The following is a 16,953-nucleotide window of genomic DNA, read 5'->3' on the forward strand; positions in this document are numbered from 1 at the left end:
TCCCTTCCATACAGTCTTTTGAGCTTTCATCTTAAAATGCTGACTTTTAATGCAACCATACACGTTACCACTGGTCCGTAGGCCAGAGGCGAGTGAGATATTTAATAGAAATGTAAGTCATAAGCTTTAGCGCACATTAAATATACCTATGCCTGTTCATATTCCCTGGCCATGAGATATACCCCTGAAATTATATGTTGATGGGAAATATCTTGGGGGCTCAAAATTTTTTTTTAAAACTGAGAGTACTAGGATATAATAAAGTTTCATAAAATTGCTATCTATTTCTGACATCAACATTGTTTTGGCAGGGTTTTATTTTTGTAGAATTGTACTTGGAATAATGAAATAGTGATTGCAACTCCATCAGGCTTTTGTTTGTTTACTTTTAGACTTAAGCTTTAACATTTGTAGAGACTGATCTGGGTTCTTTTCTTCACTTAAGAAGGAAGAGAAAATGTACGTTGAACTAGAAACAGCCTTCTTTGTAGGTGAGGCCTTAAAAGATAATTTAATATTTATTATCCAGTTTGTGGTCATAGAATTAAAAATTTTTTACAATTATAATTCAATTTGGTAGAATTGACTGGATCCTTGATTTAACTTGATGGCTCTGAGTACTGCGTATTTTAAGGAAACTTCCTAAAGATCAACATTGACATGTTTTTAATGGAGTTTTGTTGCATCAAACTTTTTTTCTTGCCTGCCTGTATTATGCAGCACGAAGTACAATATTTCTAAAACCTTTTTATTTTATGTTTCTAATGTGTTACATGTTACACTGGAAACAGAGGCAGTTCATTGACTTTGCTCTAAAGTTATGAAACTTCATAATTTTAACAAATAGTTGGCATTCTTGCTCTCTTACAAACTTGAACTCACTGACTCTTCTAGCACATATTTCTTGGGTGACTTCTATGTGTAGGGCACTTGTGGTTTAAATGTGAATAGTATGTTGCTTCTGTCCTCAGAGAATTCACTATCTAACTTGAGACAGGAGTTTAATCAAAAGGTAAAAGAAAATGAGACGGGTGCATCAGGGAAGGGTGACACATTGAAGTATGAGGGCAGGACTTAAGTTGCCAAAGCTTTCACAGAGGGAGGGATATTAGGTAAGTGGTTTTCTGGTTCAGGAAGCAGAGTCCATAAAAGTTGTTAGGTTCTAGGCTCTCTGAGCATATATTTAACTTTTTCCTATGACTTGGAAAAAACATGACATTTTTATAATATCAGTGTTTATGAGGACATCTCCCCCTACCTCTCAACAGGGGTGAAAATAACTAGTTGTTGAATGAAGTTGGTTGACTCTTTCAGAATTAATACTGGTTTTCTTTGTTTACTTATTTTGATAGGTCTTTTCAGTAGACAAACAGTAGCAAGTTCCAAAGACGTGAGAAAAAGACATGGGGAGAAAAAAAGTAACTATCTCTGTTCCTTAATTTTTTTGTTCTGGCGAATTAAATTGATGGATATGATTTTATATTAACAGCTCGAATCCCCTTTGTCCCGTTCTTAGAACTGCAAAAATCCCCAGGTGCACGGTTGAAGAACCACCACTGTAGGCAGTAGCAAGCCGTCAAATGTTTTCAAGCCCCGTCAAAACTGTGTGTTAGAAAGATCACTCTGGCAGTGTTGTAGTAAGAGGTTCGGAGGAGGGGGCGGGGTGGAGGCTGGGTGATCCTGGAGCAAGATGAGAGGGCTTTAATTAAGGTTGTGTTAAAGAGAAGACAGGACAAACTGAGATGTTGCTGCTTTGGACTAGAACAGAATTAGACAACCTGAAAGAAAATCATCAGTGATGATTCTACAGTGTCTAAATAAAATATGTGTTATAATGCATTTCATGTTAGGCCTTTTGAATTCCAGGTGCATTAGCATTGGGATAAGGATGAAAAGGCCTGGTTTTTAGTTCCAAACCACCTCTCAATAACTTGATAAATGTAAAATATCAATAAAAATATTTGCTCTTAGAAAGGTAGTATTATGATCAATGAAGTGATGCTAAACTAACATCCTTTAAAAACTGTAAAACAATCTATACACTTAAGCATCATTCTGAACCTTTGTTTCTTATCTCAGAAGTGCCTGATTTCAAATAATAAACTTCAGGTACTTCACAATGGAATGTCTGTTCTGACTATGTGCTTCTGAGTATGTTGCAAGATCTGTTATCTAAGTGACAGATGTAATTAATATGTTTCCTCTTACCTTGTGAAATGTTACTATACATAAAACTTAATGGGTTAAAAGTACCTAATAGATAATTCTGTAATGATTATTATATTGCTTCTTTACATTGACAGTACAGACAGATTTAGCCTGTTTTATTTTTATTTTTATTATTATTATTATTACTACTACTACTTTTTTTTTAAATGGAGGTACTGAGGATTGAACCCAGGATCTCGTGCATGCCAAGCATGCGATTTACCACTGAGCTATACCCCTCAACCCCAGCCTGGGTTTTAAAGTCATGTTTTCTTAAAATAGAGAAAGGCTATTTGATTGAAAGTCCTGGTCATGCTAGTATATTACATGACTGAGGCAATTAAATACGCAGAACATGGACATCTGCATCAGAAGAATAAAAGCTGAAATACACTTGCTAAGAGCCAATGATGGGGCCAGTTTAGAGAGAATGCCTCTACCTGCCCATCTTTTGAGCCCTTTATGCAAATTAGAGCCTCATTAAGAATATTTTCTTATTCCTTTCTTGCCTTCTCTCCAATTCCCCGTACTGAAGCCAAATGAAAAGATGTTGTGACCTCTTGAAACACAAGTATACAGTACCTGATGGCGGGAAGTTTTTTGTTTTACTTAACTGCATTGAAAATCACTTCTTATTTCCCAACTTGCAGACTATTGATAAATATATTACTAGAAGTATTTTCAAATATAACCATTTGGAGTAAAACTCTAAAGCGAACTTCACAAATGTTGCCAACATTTTCTTTGATTGTATTCGGATCTGTGGATCAAGTGAAACAGACTTGCACAAACTCCGGAAATTATAATAATAGTGGACAAAGAATGATGGAAATGGAAATGGGAAAGATTCTGTCTCAAGTTGAAGAGAGTAGGAGAGCAGGATGTTTAGCAAGGAATCCCCACTCCCCTTTCAGCCCTGTAGTCATAATAAATACACTGCTAGTTGATAAACAACGTTCTGCATATGTGGCAGAAGGGTGGCTGCTAGGGAGGGAAAGGGAGACCTGCCTGGAACACTAAAGACTTCTTACCTAAATTTAGCGAAGTAAGTAAAACCCCGAAATTTTGTATTCTTAACTGTAGTCACATTTCCTACCTATAGTAATTGAATGGAATGATACAAAATTGAGCAATTTTAGTGTATCTTAAATTGACTCATACGAGAGTGCTCCTTACAAAGCCACTATGGAGGTGGTGATGACTTCTTTGGTATTAGGATGAACCGTAAGAAGTTGCCATTTTGAATAAGTAAAGTCATATGGTTTGAGCAGATCGATTAGGTTATATGCGTGAAGTGATGTGCAGGTGGTAATCTAATTTCACAGTATAACTCAGTAAAGGTAAAAGTCAGGCATCTAATATCATAAAGAAGGCTTTGCCTTGGTCTCATAAGAAATCTTGGGAATAGTTTATAAAAAGATTATAGCAGAGAAGATTAATGATTTTTGTGTTAACAGTATTTTTTTCTTCCTTCATAAATATTGCATACTATAGTTACCTTCCCTAAAATAGGCATTTTATTTTAGTGTATTCCTTTGCCCCAAACAAAGATAAACATTAGACGGGCCTGACAAATATCCACCAGCTTTGAATATGATCCCAAAGGAGACAATACTTTTTCTTTAGAGCTTCCCAAATTGTAAATTAGAAACAGGGCTTACTGAGCTGACTTGGGAAAGTTTTATTTAGGGGAAAATAATGTTTCCTCCTTTTCTCTCAGCTATTTTGGCAGCAGCAGTATTTTGAAGTTGTTGACATTAACTAGCTCTGTTGGGGGGAGGTCAGACTTTGAACTTCTTTCTGAGATAATCTATGGGTATGTGAGAAGTTCTTCTCGAAACGCTCCCTGAGTTTTTTGTTTGTTTGTTTGTTTGTTAAATTGTAACAAAGGACTATTCAACAGAAATATAACTGATACACAATAGAAAGGTGACTGGGATCCATAGAAACTCCCTCTATTGGGGATATAAGTGTGTTTCTCTACCTTCTTCTAAAGGCATTATAGGAAAGGTGGGGAGAGCTTTTGATGCCAGATGGAAGGGAATGAAGAACCCTGAAAATGGTTAAAACTGTATGTGGGTTTTTTGGTAATTATCTAAGTGTCTTTAAAATATAAATCACTGTTAAGACAAAAACAGTATCAATGCATTGTGATCTTTAAAACACATACGTGTGTGTGTGTGTGTGTAAGTATAATATATGACAACAGTAGCATAAAGGCCAGGAGTGCGGGAAACGGAATTAGATTATTGTCAGGTTTTTATAGTATATGTGACTTCAACATCACTTGAAGGAAAACTCAAATAAAAAGCAACCTATGCCAAAAAAGGAAATAAAATTTAAACAACCCTAGGCATATCAGTACTAAAGTCTAAATATCCTAATAAAAAGTTAGAGATTGTCAAATTTGATTAAAAAAATGCTGCCAAGGAAAAACACTTTAAACCCTCAGTTGCTACATTAATATCAGACCAAGTAGAACACTGCACCCAACAACAGTAGACCATACATTCTTTTCAAGTGCAGAGGGAACATTGATCAATATAGATCTTCTGGGCCATTTGAAAACAAATCTCAATAAATATAAAAGCTCTCAGGCCATACAAAGTATGTGTATTCTCTGACCACAAATGGAATTAAATAAGTAATGATTAACACATCTCTGAAAAATCCAGAAATGTTTGGAAACCAGACACTGTACTTCCACATGATGCAAAGTTCACAGGAGAAATTAAAAGGGAAAATTGAAACTATTTTTCACTGAATGAAAATGAAAACAGAGCACATCCCTATCTTAGTATTGTCTTCCTATTCAGGGAAAAAAAAAGTAGATTGAACTATAAACCCATGCAACACATTGAATGAATCTCTGGGACATCATGAGAAGTGAAAAAAAAAAAGCCAGTCTCAAAACTTTGAATACTACAAATCTCAAAGCACCAAGAGGAAATAAAGATCCCATTTATATAACATTTTCGGAATGACAGAATTAGAGAGATGAATAATAGATTAGTGTTGACCAGCGCTTAGAGGCAGAGCGTGAGGGAAGGTGTCGAATGTGACTCTAAAGGCTTAGGTAGATCTTTGTGGTGACGGGACAGTTCTGTATCTTGACTATAGTAGAGGTTACACAAATTAATGTGAGTGTGATAAAATGGAATAGATCTATACACACTCACTCTCCTTGTGTCTCACACAAAATGAGCGTATGTAAAATTGTATACGTAAAACTGGTGAAGTCTGAATAAGGTCTGTGAACACTTCCCTGGTTTTGAAACTAGGTGCAGGGTGTACAAGACTCCTCTGTGCTATTTTACAACTTCTTATGCATCAGAAGTTTAGAGAAGATAGAAAAATGTGTGGGACAGCACCAAATCATACTCAGGGTGATATTGCGATCTGTTGTTTTATTGGTTTCACAATTCAATGGTTTTCAACATGTTGATACATAAAGAGGGGGAGAAAGTGTTGGTCTCCTTACCATAGTCATTATCAGTGCCCTGGAAAAGCAATTAAATATGCAGCAATTTTCCGAAGTGCTGTCTTTTGAGTGTCACATTCGATTTAACCTAACATCCTGGATTGCATCGCTGTTGTGGTATGTACCAAGCATGGTGGAGGGACTCAACAATACTTCCTTGCATTGTCCATAATAAATATTTGCCCAAGAGTGGGTAGGGTGGAAGGGGAAAGAAAGAAATGTTTTTCTTCTGTAGAGGAAACTTGTAATGTAGGACTTATTTATAGAGTATTTATAGTCCATTGTTGGCCATTGGGTGTGTCACACTGCTCTGTCCAGGTCTGAGTATCTGAGGTAGTTAAGAAACTACTTCAGATTGAATTATGTTTGATGGATTCTCTTATTTCTACTTAACTTTATGAACTGACACATATCCTTCCATGGAGAAATGATTTTAGTGACATGAATGATGTTTTTTCTTCAAGAAACTAGAACTTTGAGAAATACTGACCTCAAATTTAGCCATATGTATGTTGTATAACTTGGGGAATATTATGAAATGTAATACCTCTTCTTCGTCAATGGAAAGATGTCATATAGGCAAATGAAAGTACCCCAAGCAGTCCGCAAGCTTCATAAATGATGGATTGAAGCATTTAGATTAGATGGCCCTCTTTCCCTCTTCCTTCCCTTTGTTTTTATGGGATATACGCTATCTGGTGGTGCCCATATCTTTAAATAGATCTTCACACGTATGCAGTAGTTCATTGGGTTTCTCTGTCATTGTTGATTTGTTGTTGAATGTTTCACATCAGACGCCCTTTCTATTCCAATATAATGACCTGTACTCTATTCTAAAGTAAATCTTGGCATTTCTGTCATTTGCTTTAGAATTTATCATTTGGGAGAAAATGACAGTTTACATGTCAAACCACCTTCCTGTCATAATTGTTCTTAAAATTGAAATGAAACAAAAGGGAAGTTTTAATAGAGGGCTGTTTGGTACTTTTAAATATCTCTCTTACTTTATTTTACAAAATTTTAAGTGATATTGAAACTTACAGTTCTTCTAGTTTCTTTTATGACATGCTTTTTTCCCGGGTACAGTTGATAATATTTTCCCATTGATGATATTAATGTTCATTGCCATCAGATTGGAAGATTTTGACTGGGATGAAACACTGATTATGGTGGATTAAAGAAAAATAATCTGTTGGTCATTAAGCCTCTAGTCCACGAGTACTTCTGCTTCTGATGTCATTTACTCTGTCCCACCAGAGTTTAAGGTTCTTATAGTCACACACCACAGATACATACGGAATGTGCATTTTGTTAATTACGTAGTGGGGATATAGGATGGAGGGTCTGAGGATATCTGTTTGCCCTCTCCAAAAATGGGGCGCTAAAACAGAATGGTCTGTGGCTGCCTACCTGCGATCATGTAATGGGTTGATATTGGCAGGAGCTTGTGGTTTGATGTGCCATCACTTCCATCAGTCAGGTTAATTGCTAACAAATGACTGAATGGGAACTTAGGGGAAATGCTACAGCCGTCTGCTCTGTCAGTGGTAACGGGAGTTCTGGCGCCATTTCAGGGTCACTATTTGTATCTGTCTATCAGAGTTAGAATACAGTTGTTTCTCTCAGTTTCAGCCTTCTCTATAGAATTTCTCTCAATTGTTTGACTCCATTAAGTGTGCAGAGGAAATAAAAGCCTGAATGACCAATCCACCAGGGGCTATGGATAGACCCTTTCATTGTCCATACTCCGAGCACTGCATTAGGTCTCATTATCCATTTATAATAAGCGACCTCTGCCCCCTGGGTCATTGAAAAATATTCAGTGTGCTTTTCTGACACATAGGGCACCTTTCTCAGCAGACACATCAAACAATGGGACGTCTGCTAGTCTGGAGGACTAAGACACATTGCAGGTTTTTAAATACACAGAGATCATTCCGCAATTTGCTCTTGCATGGTTCATAAATGGCCTATGGGAGCCTGATGTCTGGAAGATGAATGTAACGTTCTTTCCTCTTTGCTTTTTCTTCTGTTAAAATTTTTGTTGTTGTTGTTGCCATGTTTTTCAATTTTGTTTTCTGTAAAGAATTTGGCTTCATCTCTGCGTTTGCATTTCCTGATAGAGAAATTTGGGAAAATTTGGATGTAGTGAATCGAGAGAGTCATCACCTTTGGAAAGCATTTGTCAAATACGGCCAGGGTAGCTCTGGAGGTTATCTTTGACATGTCAAAAACCCGTCTTCTGTTCCTGTGCTCTGCCCAAAATGGTAGTGATTAAATACCCTGCTGAAAAGTATGAGAAAGGATTTGACACATCCTTGGTCACTCTAGTCCAGATTTCTTCTGTGATGTAAATTTGGACCACCTACTAGAAAGCTCTGCTCATCCAGTGGTTCTGTGTCCTGCCCCTGGTGCACAGACAGACTTTGGAAAAGGTGGTGGTACCATAGTGATTAGTGGATGAAATGTACTTCATCCAGTATAAAATCAAAAAACTGTCGTGTCCAGAGCTTCACACTGTGTAAATTGAAGGGTTACTAACCATGTGGTCTCAACTCAGTGCCTTGTTAGGTACAGACAGGAGTCCGTCATTTCCCTGAAGTGTGTTGGGGCAGGAAAAAGTAAAACATTGAGAGTCACTTCTAAAGTAATTCATATGAAGAAACTTTGAGAATAGGGGAAAATATTGATAACAGTACTTTTTTTTTTGCGGGGGAGGGGGTAAGTAATTAGGTTTATTTTTTTATTTTAATGGAGGTACTGGGGTTTGAACCCAGGACCTCATGCATTCTAGGCCTGTGCTCTACCACCGAGCTATACCCTCTCCCCAATAACAGTACTTTTTAAGATGCATACATTTCGTTAGTAAAGCCTTGTTGCTCTGTAAGAAGCTTACTTAGTTTGCATTTAGTATCGCATCTGTTGGCTTGCTCACTTTATTAAAAATATATGAGTCACAAAGGCATTCAAAGAAACCCAGTTTATTACAGTGAATTAGCAGCCACACTGTCTGGTAGAAGCCAGGTACCTATTTCAGCAAAGCAGTTTTCCTGTTACGTGATGTATATGGCATGCTCTCGGATACCGGGACACAGAGGTGTTACCTCCAAACAATGACCGTTGAGTTCCAGCACAGATTTTTCTCTCCAAACCAGTTATGGAAAACCATGTAGTTGTCAGAACTCTCCCCATGACAAGAATTAATATATTAACTGGATTATAGCACCATTTGACAAATTGCTTACTAAATACATCAAAATTGATTGGCCATTCTGTATTTGAATTGACAAATGGCTGCATTAGGAGAAGGAGGGAAATCCATTAATTATAGCCGCTCTCAACCATAGGAAATATAATCATATAAATATAGATTTTGCTAAAACAGAAATCTCTGCTTTATGGTGGTGTTGCTTATATGTGTCCCTGCACCTCATTGCCCTTAATAGAAGCGCTGCTCTTGGCCACTGCCCTTTAAGTAATAAAATAATAATAACAATTTCTGCTGTTATGTGTTTCAGGCTCTCCTGACTGCATAATAGTTTTTAGTTATTATTCCAGAAATGTAGGGCATACCAGGGACGCAGCCTTTCTGCTCCGTTCTCAACTTCACCTCTGTTTGTCCGTCTTGCACAATATTTAAGTCAAAAAGCTTTACTTTTGCTCTGATGGTGTGTAAGCTTTTATCACCACTGAATTTCTCATTTCTAGAAAAAAAACGTTTTCTCATGATCTTTCTCATGGAAGGCAACCAACCGAGTGACCAAGGCGCGAGGGAGGTGGGTGAGTGCCACGGGCTGCCTCTGTCCGGTTTGAATCTGTTCTCCTAATTGTTGTCATATGACAGGAGGCTTTCCGCCATGTGATCCTGAGGAACTTGGTGGAGAGACGAGAAACACTGAATTGCCTTCATTGCCTTTACACCATTAGTTTCTTGCCTTTTCTACTGTGCTTTCTTTGTCTTTCATGACCACAAGAAGAGCATCAGAACCGTCTGTGATGTCAAGTCTGGGTCAGAGCTGAGATTTATAATGAATATTTTGGGGCTAGTTTTTTTTTTTTTTCTTCTTCTTCTCTTGGGCACTCTGCTGCCTTCCAAGGCTTTTTTTCCCCCAGGTGCTAGTGGTCCTTCCCAACTTATGTCATTTATACCTTTAAATATGAAACCAAATCAACATTTTCTAAAATGAAATCTTCTAATCCCTCAGAGATACTATAGAGAATGTAAAATGCGGCCCCAGGGACTTTGTTTTCTGTTACTGAGTGTAAGGCTTCCTTGAATGTCTGTAACTTCGTTGTGTTGGGACTTCTGGTCAAAGTAATTTTTTCCCCATTGTTTGATAGTTTTATATGGTATCTCTGATCAGGATACATAGATGTTTATTAAGATGAGGAAAATGATTATATTAAGTTAAGGAGACATAGAATGCAGAAATCACAGAGACTCTAAATCAATGATACAGTTTATATTAGGGGATAAACATCTCTCAGCTGTTTCACATGAAAATTTTGATTTAAAATTGTGAACCTCACAGAGAAAAAAATGTGACAATAAATATATGTATGTTCATGTATAACTGAAAAATTGTGCTCTACACTGGAATTTGACACAACATTGTAAAATGATTATAAATCAATAAAAAATGTTAAAAAAATAAACTAACAACAACAAAAAATAAAATAATGAACCTACTTACTAGGTAAAGACATCATGAATTGAAGCAGTTTATACTTCAGGTTAAGAACATGGTCTGTGGAGTTTGCGGTTCTAAATTCCATTTCTGCTGTTTGCTATCTGGGCGACACTGGGCACCTAACTTAACCTCTCTGGGCTTTAGTTTGCCTGTCATTAAAATGCGAATGAATAATAGCTACCCTTACCAGATTGTCACTAGATTAATGAGATAATTCATCCAAAAAGCTCCACGCATTATCTTAGATAGAATGAAAACTTACTAAAGAGAGCTGTTGATTGTAGGTGGTGTCAACAGAAATAGTATCCTTCTCCTCCTTTGAGGTCTTTCTTGCCTCTCTCAATCCCAAGTGTTTTGTGCCTGAGATACGGCCAGGCAGCACAGCTAAAGATGCTTTGCTGTTAACACGCAGCAGTGCAGAGAAAACATTTGTGCTCGATCATATCTCTTCTCTTAAGTGGTCATCTGGACAAGTATGGCTGTGTTCTAATGTGAGCATTTTCAAAGCTATAGAAAGAGATTTTACACAGCAATTCTCATTTATTGTTGCCAGTTGAAAATTTCTCTTAGATACATTTGTTTTGAGCATCCTCATTCTTGTAGTAATTTATAGGGAGTGAGATTTTTCTTGGTGTCCACTGCATTCTGAAAGGCTCTACTCTGCAATTTCTTTCTGATAGTTGTCTTAAGACTGATACTTTTACCTAAAAAAAGGTAATACTGTCAACCTCTAGACAACTGAAATGCCAGAAGAACATTTGATTTTCTGAGATTATCCTTGGAACCATTGTTCACTGTTCTAGGGAGCCTTTTTTTTTCACTCAATATTATTTGACGTTTATAATAAATGTATGTTCATATAATATTCTTAGGTGATTTTCCAAAAAAATGTTTAGAAAGCAATGAGAGAGAGGAAGAAAGAGAAGAGAGAGAGAGGGAAAAAGGAAGGAAAAGAATGAAAGAAAGGGAGGATGGAAGGACAGACTGTTACAATTTGCTATAAAGGTTAGAAGTTAGTAAACTAAAGCTAAAGATATTAACGTGATGATTCTCCCACATTTAGTGCCCCGTGAAAACAAAATAGTCCTGAACACTTCACACAGCTCATAGTCTTGCCAAGAAAACAATCAGTATGACTCTGTCCCCCTTCAGGTAAAGAAATCTTTGCTCAGTTTTTTTTTTTAACATTCACGCAATAGTCTTTAAAATGTTTTTTCTTTTTTTTAAGTTGAGTTATAGTCAGTTTACAAAGTTGTGTCAATTTCTGGTGTACAGCACAGTTTTTCAGTCATACATGAATATACATATATTCATTTTCATATTCCTTTGCACTGTGAGCTACGAGACCTTGAATATATTTCCCCGTGCTATACAGTATAAACTTGTTTATCTATTCTATAGATACCTGTCAATGTCTATGAATCTCAAACTCCCAGTCTGTCCCTACCCACCCCCCCACACCCCCTGCCAACCACGAGTTTGTATTCTATGTCTGTGAGTCTGTTACTGTTTTATATTTAAGTTCATTTGTCCTCTGTTTGTTTTTTTTTTTTTTGAAGATTCCACATATGAGTGATATCATATTGTATTTTTCTTTCTCTTTCTGGCTAACCTCACTTAGAATGACATTCTCCAGGGACATTCAATTTGCTGTAAATGGCATTATGTTGTCATTTTTATGGCTGAATAATATTCCATTGTATAAATCTACCACAACTTATTTATCCAGTCATCTGTTGATGGACATTTAGGTTGTTTCCATGTCTTGGCTATTGTAAATAGTGCTGCTATGAACATTGGGGTGCTGGTGTCTTTCTGAATTAGGGTTCCTTCTGGATATATGCCCAGGAGTGGGATTGCTGGGTCATATCATAAGTCTATTTTCAGTCTTCTGAGGAATCTCCATACTGTTCTCCTCAATGGCTACACCGAACTGCATTCCCACCAGCAGTGTAGGAGGGTTCCCTTTTCTCCATAGCCTCTCCAGCGTTTATCATTTGTGGACTTTTGAATGATGGCCATGCTGACTGGTGTGAGGTGATACCTCATTGTAGTTTTGGTTTGCATTTCTCTAATAATTAGTGATACTGAGCTTTTTTTCATATGCTTATTGATCATTTGTATGTTTTCATTGGAGAATTGCTTGTTTAGGTCTTCTGCCCACTTTTGGATTGGGTTGTTTGTTTTTTTCCTATTAAGTAGTGTGAGCTGTTTATATATTCTGGAGGTCAAGCCTTTGTCAGTTTCATCTTTTGCAAATATTTTCTCCCATTCCATAGGTTGTTGTTTTGTTTTGCTTATGGTTTCGTTTGATGTGCAAAAGCTTGTAAGTTTAATTATGTTAAAATTTTTATTATGGAAATGTTCAAACATACACAGGAGTGCAGTGAATAGTATAATGAATCTACCTATTACCCAGCTTGAAGTATTAACAACATTCTGCCACTCTTGTTTCTTATGTTGTTATTGTTATTATTTTTAATGGAGATACTTGGGTTTGAACCCAGGACCTTGTGTATGCTAAGCATGTGCTCTACCACTGAGCTATTACCCTCCCCACTCTTACATTGCCTTTAAATGTTTTAATGTATGGTTGATAAAATATTATGAGAAAGCCACCCACTATGGTATTTTTTTAAGCTATGAATACTTCAGTATGTATCTAATGAGAAGAACTTAATGAGAAGGAGGTAGCTCTTTCCAGGAGTTGTATGTCGTGGAGCAGTAGAGGGATGACTAAGCCTTGGAAAATGTTCTCTTGCGTTTGGAAAGAGAGAAAACCCTATGGTGTTTGTAGGGTGGTATTCTCCATCTCATTCTTTTTTTTTTTTTTTTTCTCTCCATCTCATTCTTTCCCCAGTCCTCTTGGTTCTATGAATTTTCTGATTTATTTAGAGGTAAAATCTTAAACATTTAATTTCCCTCTTCTATGGAATACATCATGGATCCTTAGTGATTGTTTGGGAGGATTTTCAATTATGTTCTTAAAAGTATAGGTTGAAGACATTGATGTCTTCCACGACTAAAAGCTTTTAACTCTCCATGCCAAGAGAGCTTTGCCTCTTTTGCTTAGGCAAGAGAAAATCTGTACTTAATTCCTCCTGCTGTATAATGATCTGGTCTTAGCTAGTATGTAACTAGATGATAAATAAGTGAGGCCTGGAAGAAGCTGCATTAACTCTGCAAAAAATGATTTTTGCCATTTTTACAAACAACTCCCTCCCCTTTATTTCTGTTTGGCAGACTTTGTCGTGGAGGCTGGACTCAGTACTCCTTGCTCTTCAACTGTGCCGTTGTAGGTAGGGTAGAGAACCAATATGTTTCCAATAAGTGGCCCATCACCTACTTGTACAAACTGGTCCATTGCTGACCGAATGCAGTTTAATGATCCAAAACAGTGATTTTTTTTTTTTTTTTTACCTTCAGGATATCAATTCAAAATAGTTTCTGCATGACCTCTACTCATCTTAGTCTCCTATAGGAGACATTCTATTTTAGAGTGTTCCTTGAATTTAGAATAGAGAATTGATTATTCCTGGAAGACGTGAATCTAACACACAAGGTTAGCTGTGAGAATAGTTGCCACTATTGAAAGATTACAGCTCATAATTCTACATAGAATTAGCACTAGGGAGCTTCTAGCTTACAGCATTTGGTCATTTTCCTCAACAAAAACATACACTACCATATGTACTTGAGCAGTTGCTAAAAGCTGGTCCTACATTTGATATGTGTGTGTGTGTAAATACAGAGATAATGATAAACGGATAGATGTGAAGTGAGCAAGAGAAAGCATGTATATAAACACTACCATTTCCCTTTTTAAAGAAAATGTTACAAAACCTAAGAAAATAGGGGAGGAAATGCACAACTCAATATGCCGTGAGCTCAACTTTTGTTTCATGCCTTGGTTTCCATCATTCGTTGATGTGCATCTGATTTCTTTGTATTCCTTTCTTGACTTCTTGGAATGACTTCACTAACCATATTAATTGTAGTGTGCTTATTCCACAACTTCATAATGATAAAGTTTAAAGTAGGTACATGGAAGACACAATTTAAAAGGTACCAAGGAGTGTTTTGTGGAAAATGAGTCATTTCTGTCCCCAGCCATACCCATTTCTTCCCATGAGGTAATTGTTGTATAAAGGTGAGCTTTGATAAGAATGGCTTTGTTGTTATTTAGACTTATATGTCTGGGTAGATTATCTCACCCTTGGTAAGACCAAGTTGTTACCCGTAAGTTACAAGCAAGATATTATACAGACATAATATGAACCTTTAAAATAGTAAGGGTGCACTGACTTTTCTAATTATCTTTCTGCCGTTTTAATGTGTATGTCTGATAGTTGTATTATGAATTGAGTTGCCGTGATACACATTAAATTGTGTACATCTTTCCAGGTCTATAAACTCTACCTTGACCTTAACTGCAAATGTTTTGAAGGGATTGTTGCAGTTTATTCAGTTCTCAGATGCTACTTTGGGACCATTTGAAATTTTCAGTGGAGTAGCTGATCTTGCTGATAGCATGAAGCCATTATGTTTTATTCTTTCTCTCCATTTTATGATATGGAGGGTTACATTGAGGAGCAAAACTGAATTGTGAACCCTTCCAGACTACCCCTAGGTGTAACTTGTCCAGATGCTAGATGTCAGATGACCATTATGGTAGCAGGAATAACAAATGAAAGCTCCTTAGTTTATGTCTTCTGTGGGAGTATTATATGGTACTTAGGGGGTAGGGAAAAGGAGACGGAGCAGGGCGGGGAGGAGATGCGCCCAGTGTTGTCAGTTACCCGGTGAAATCTATTATCTCCGAGGCAATGAGGATGTCATTTTTCTAATTATATATTGCCTGTGACTGTTCTTCTGGGAATGTGGAATAAAAGGAAAGTGAAACCAGAGAGTTACAATGACGGACTGTTAGAAAACTTTAATAATTAATTAGGGAACATCTCTGGTACCGCGGGGTCAGGGTGCAAGAAAGACCATTGATCCGTTTAATATATAACGTAGGTGGAGCTTGTTCCCTTGTATTTGTTGTAACACTCCCACTGCTGTTGCACTGCTACAAGAGATGACTGCTGATGAACAGAATAGCCAGTAACATTTAGTGCGCTTGCTTAATTATTCTGTGAGTGAAATTCAGCGAATTCCTTTATATTTAAATTGAAACATTTATAAATAAGAGAGACAACTTCTTTCTAGACTTCACTAGAGATAGAGTTGCTCCTTAAAAAGAATAAGAATGCTGCTTACATCTTAAAGCATTAAATGTGTGTTATTTTTGACCTGAGAGCCTGCTCCCTTTTTAAAAAAAAAATTTAAAAATTATTTTTTAAAAGGCCAGAGTTTAATTTTCACCAGTTTGTATGAAAACATAACTTTTTAAAATTTGCAAATGTTTGATTACCAGTGTTTACATATGTTTTTTGGCTGCTGTATTTTTTCCTCTTTTGTGAATTGCTTGTTCATTAGGAATTGCCTTAGACAATTTTGCTTTTGGATTACTTGTCTTTGAGCCTTTCTGTTTAAAAGGCAAGTCAGAGTTTCTGTACTAAGAAACTACATTCCCAAGCAGCATTTCTTCCTCAGATCCTGAATGCTTCCTGATCAGAAACAGAGTTTGGTCAAGAGCCCTCTCTTACCATAGGGCTGCTATATAAATGCTGTTTTTAATAAGTACCAAAAATATATTGAAGTTTGTCCTTGCATGAGAGTTTATCACTGTTGGCCTTTGGGTGAACTTTGAGCCTGAGCTGTTTCATTCAAGGCAGCATGATGTCATTTAACTCACAAATTTCTCTGTTGCTGGAAAAAGGAATGTTGTTCCCCTAAATAACCCAAAGAACTGAACGCTGCTGGCACATTACTCACCTCTCAGGGCGCCACTAAAGACTTCAGCATGGTCCGTGCAGGATCAGTGGGGGTTTGGTGGGGAGTAGGGGAAGCTCAAGCTGTGTTTGGTCCTGACTCTGAAGACCACTTGGTTCTCCTGTGCACTCCGCTGCAGTAGGACCCAGCTCACACTCACTTCTCCAAGTCAAAACCTGTGGATCCATTTTTGCTTTCTCATATTAAAAGATTCTCTTTCTAGAGCTAATATGAGCATATTTTAGGTATTTCAACAGAAGCTAAAGCGGAGAGCTGTATCTCACATAAGAAACTAAATACCGTTGGGATCAGCATTTCTACCCTTATTTGAGAAGTAGATTTCCCCGAGTCCAGTGATAGTGGGAATCACTTCAGTGTTCAGGAAGCAGCTTTTCAGCACCTCCTAGAGCTGGGGGCATGAAGCTTACCAGCAGTGGGGCCCGTAGCTGGTTAGCAGCTACGTCCTCTGAAGCCTCCAGAGCCCCAGCAAAGAGAATTCACTGCTGGGAGTTCAGGAGATGCAGGGAAGAACAGAGCAAGAACATAACAGAATCAAATAGACTTGCCCTTCTCTGGGTTCATGAATAAGCACTGCTCATTGTTCAGCATTATGCTTTGTGTCAGTTTATATTAAAAAGGATGCTTATAACCTGTATGTGGTTAGTCTTTTAACTTTCATATGCATTGTCAGCTTTT

The 16,953-nt window shown here is 37.2% G+C and overlaps 1 protein-coding gene and 1 non-coding gene across 23 annotated transcripts in view; one reads left to right on the forward strand and one right to left on the reverse strand.

Moving 5' to 3' along the window:
* The window catches only part of BCAS3 (BCAS3 microtubule associated cell migration factor), a 482,829-nt gene that overhangs the window by 211,393 nt on the left and 254,483 nt on the right, over nucleotides 1-16,953 (forward strand). For 15 of the 22 annotated variants that reach the window (XM_074342661.1, XM_074342657.1, XM_074342669.1 and 12 more), the window contains one exon: nucleotides 1,353-1,418. The exons of the other annotated variants lie outside the window; for them this stretch is intronic. In XM_074342661.1, coding sequence (XP_074198762.1) covers nucleotides 1,353-1,418 — 66 coding nt within the window. The remainder of the gene's footprint in view (nucleotides 1-1,352; nucleotides 1,419-16,953) is intronic. 22 annotated transcript variants of the gene reach the window in all.
* Nucleotides 8,442-8,516, reverse strand: TRNAS-AGA (transfer RNA serine (anticodon AGA)). The gene has a single exon. It is a non-coding gene; the product is annotated as a tRNA-Ser (tRNA).

This window comes from Camelus bactrianus, chromosome 16 (genome assembly GCF_048773025.1).
Source record: "Camelus bactrianus isolate YW-2024 breed Bactrian camel chromosome 16, ASM4877302v1, whole genome shotgun sequence".
In the NCBI taxonomy this organism is placed as follows: Eukaryota; Metazoa; Chordata; class Mammalia; order Artiodactyla; family Camelidae; genus Camelus; species Camelus bactrianus.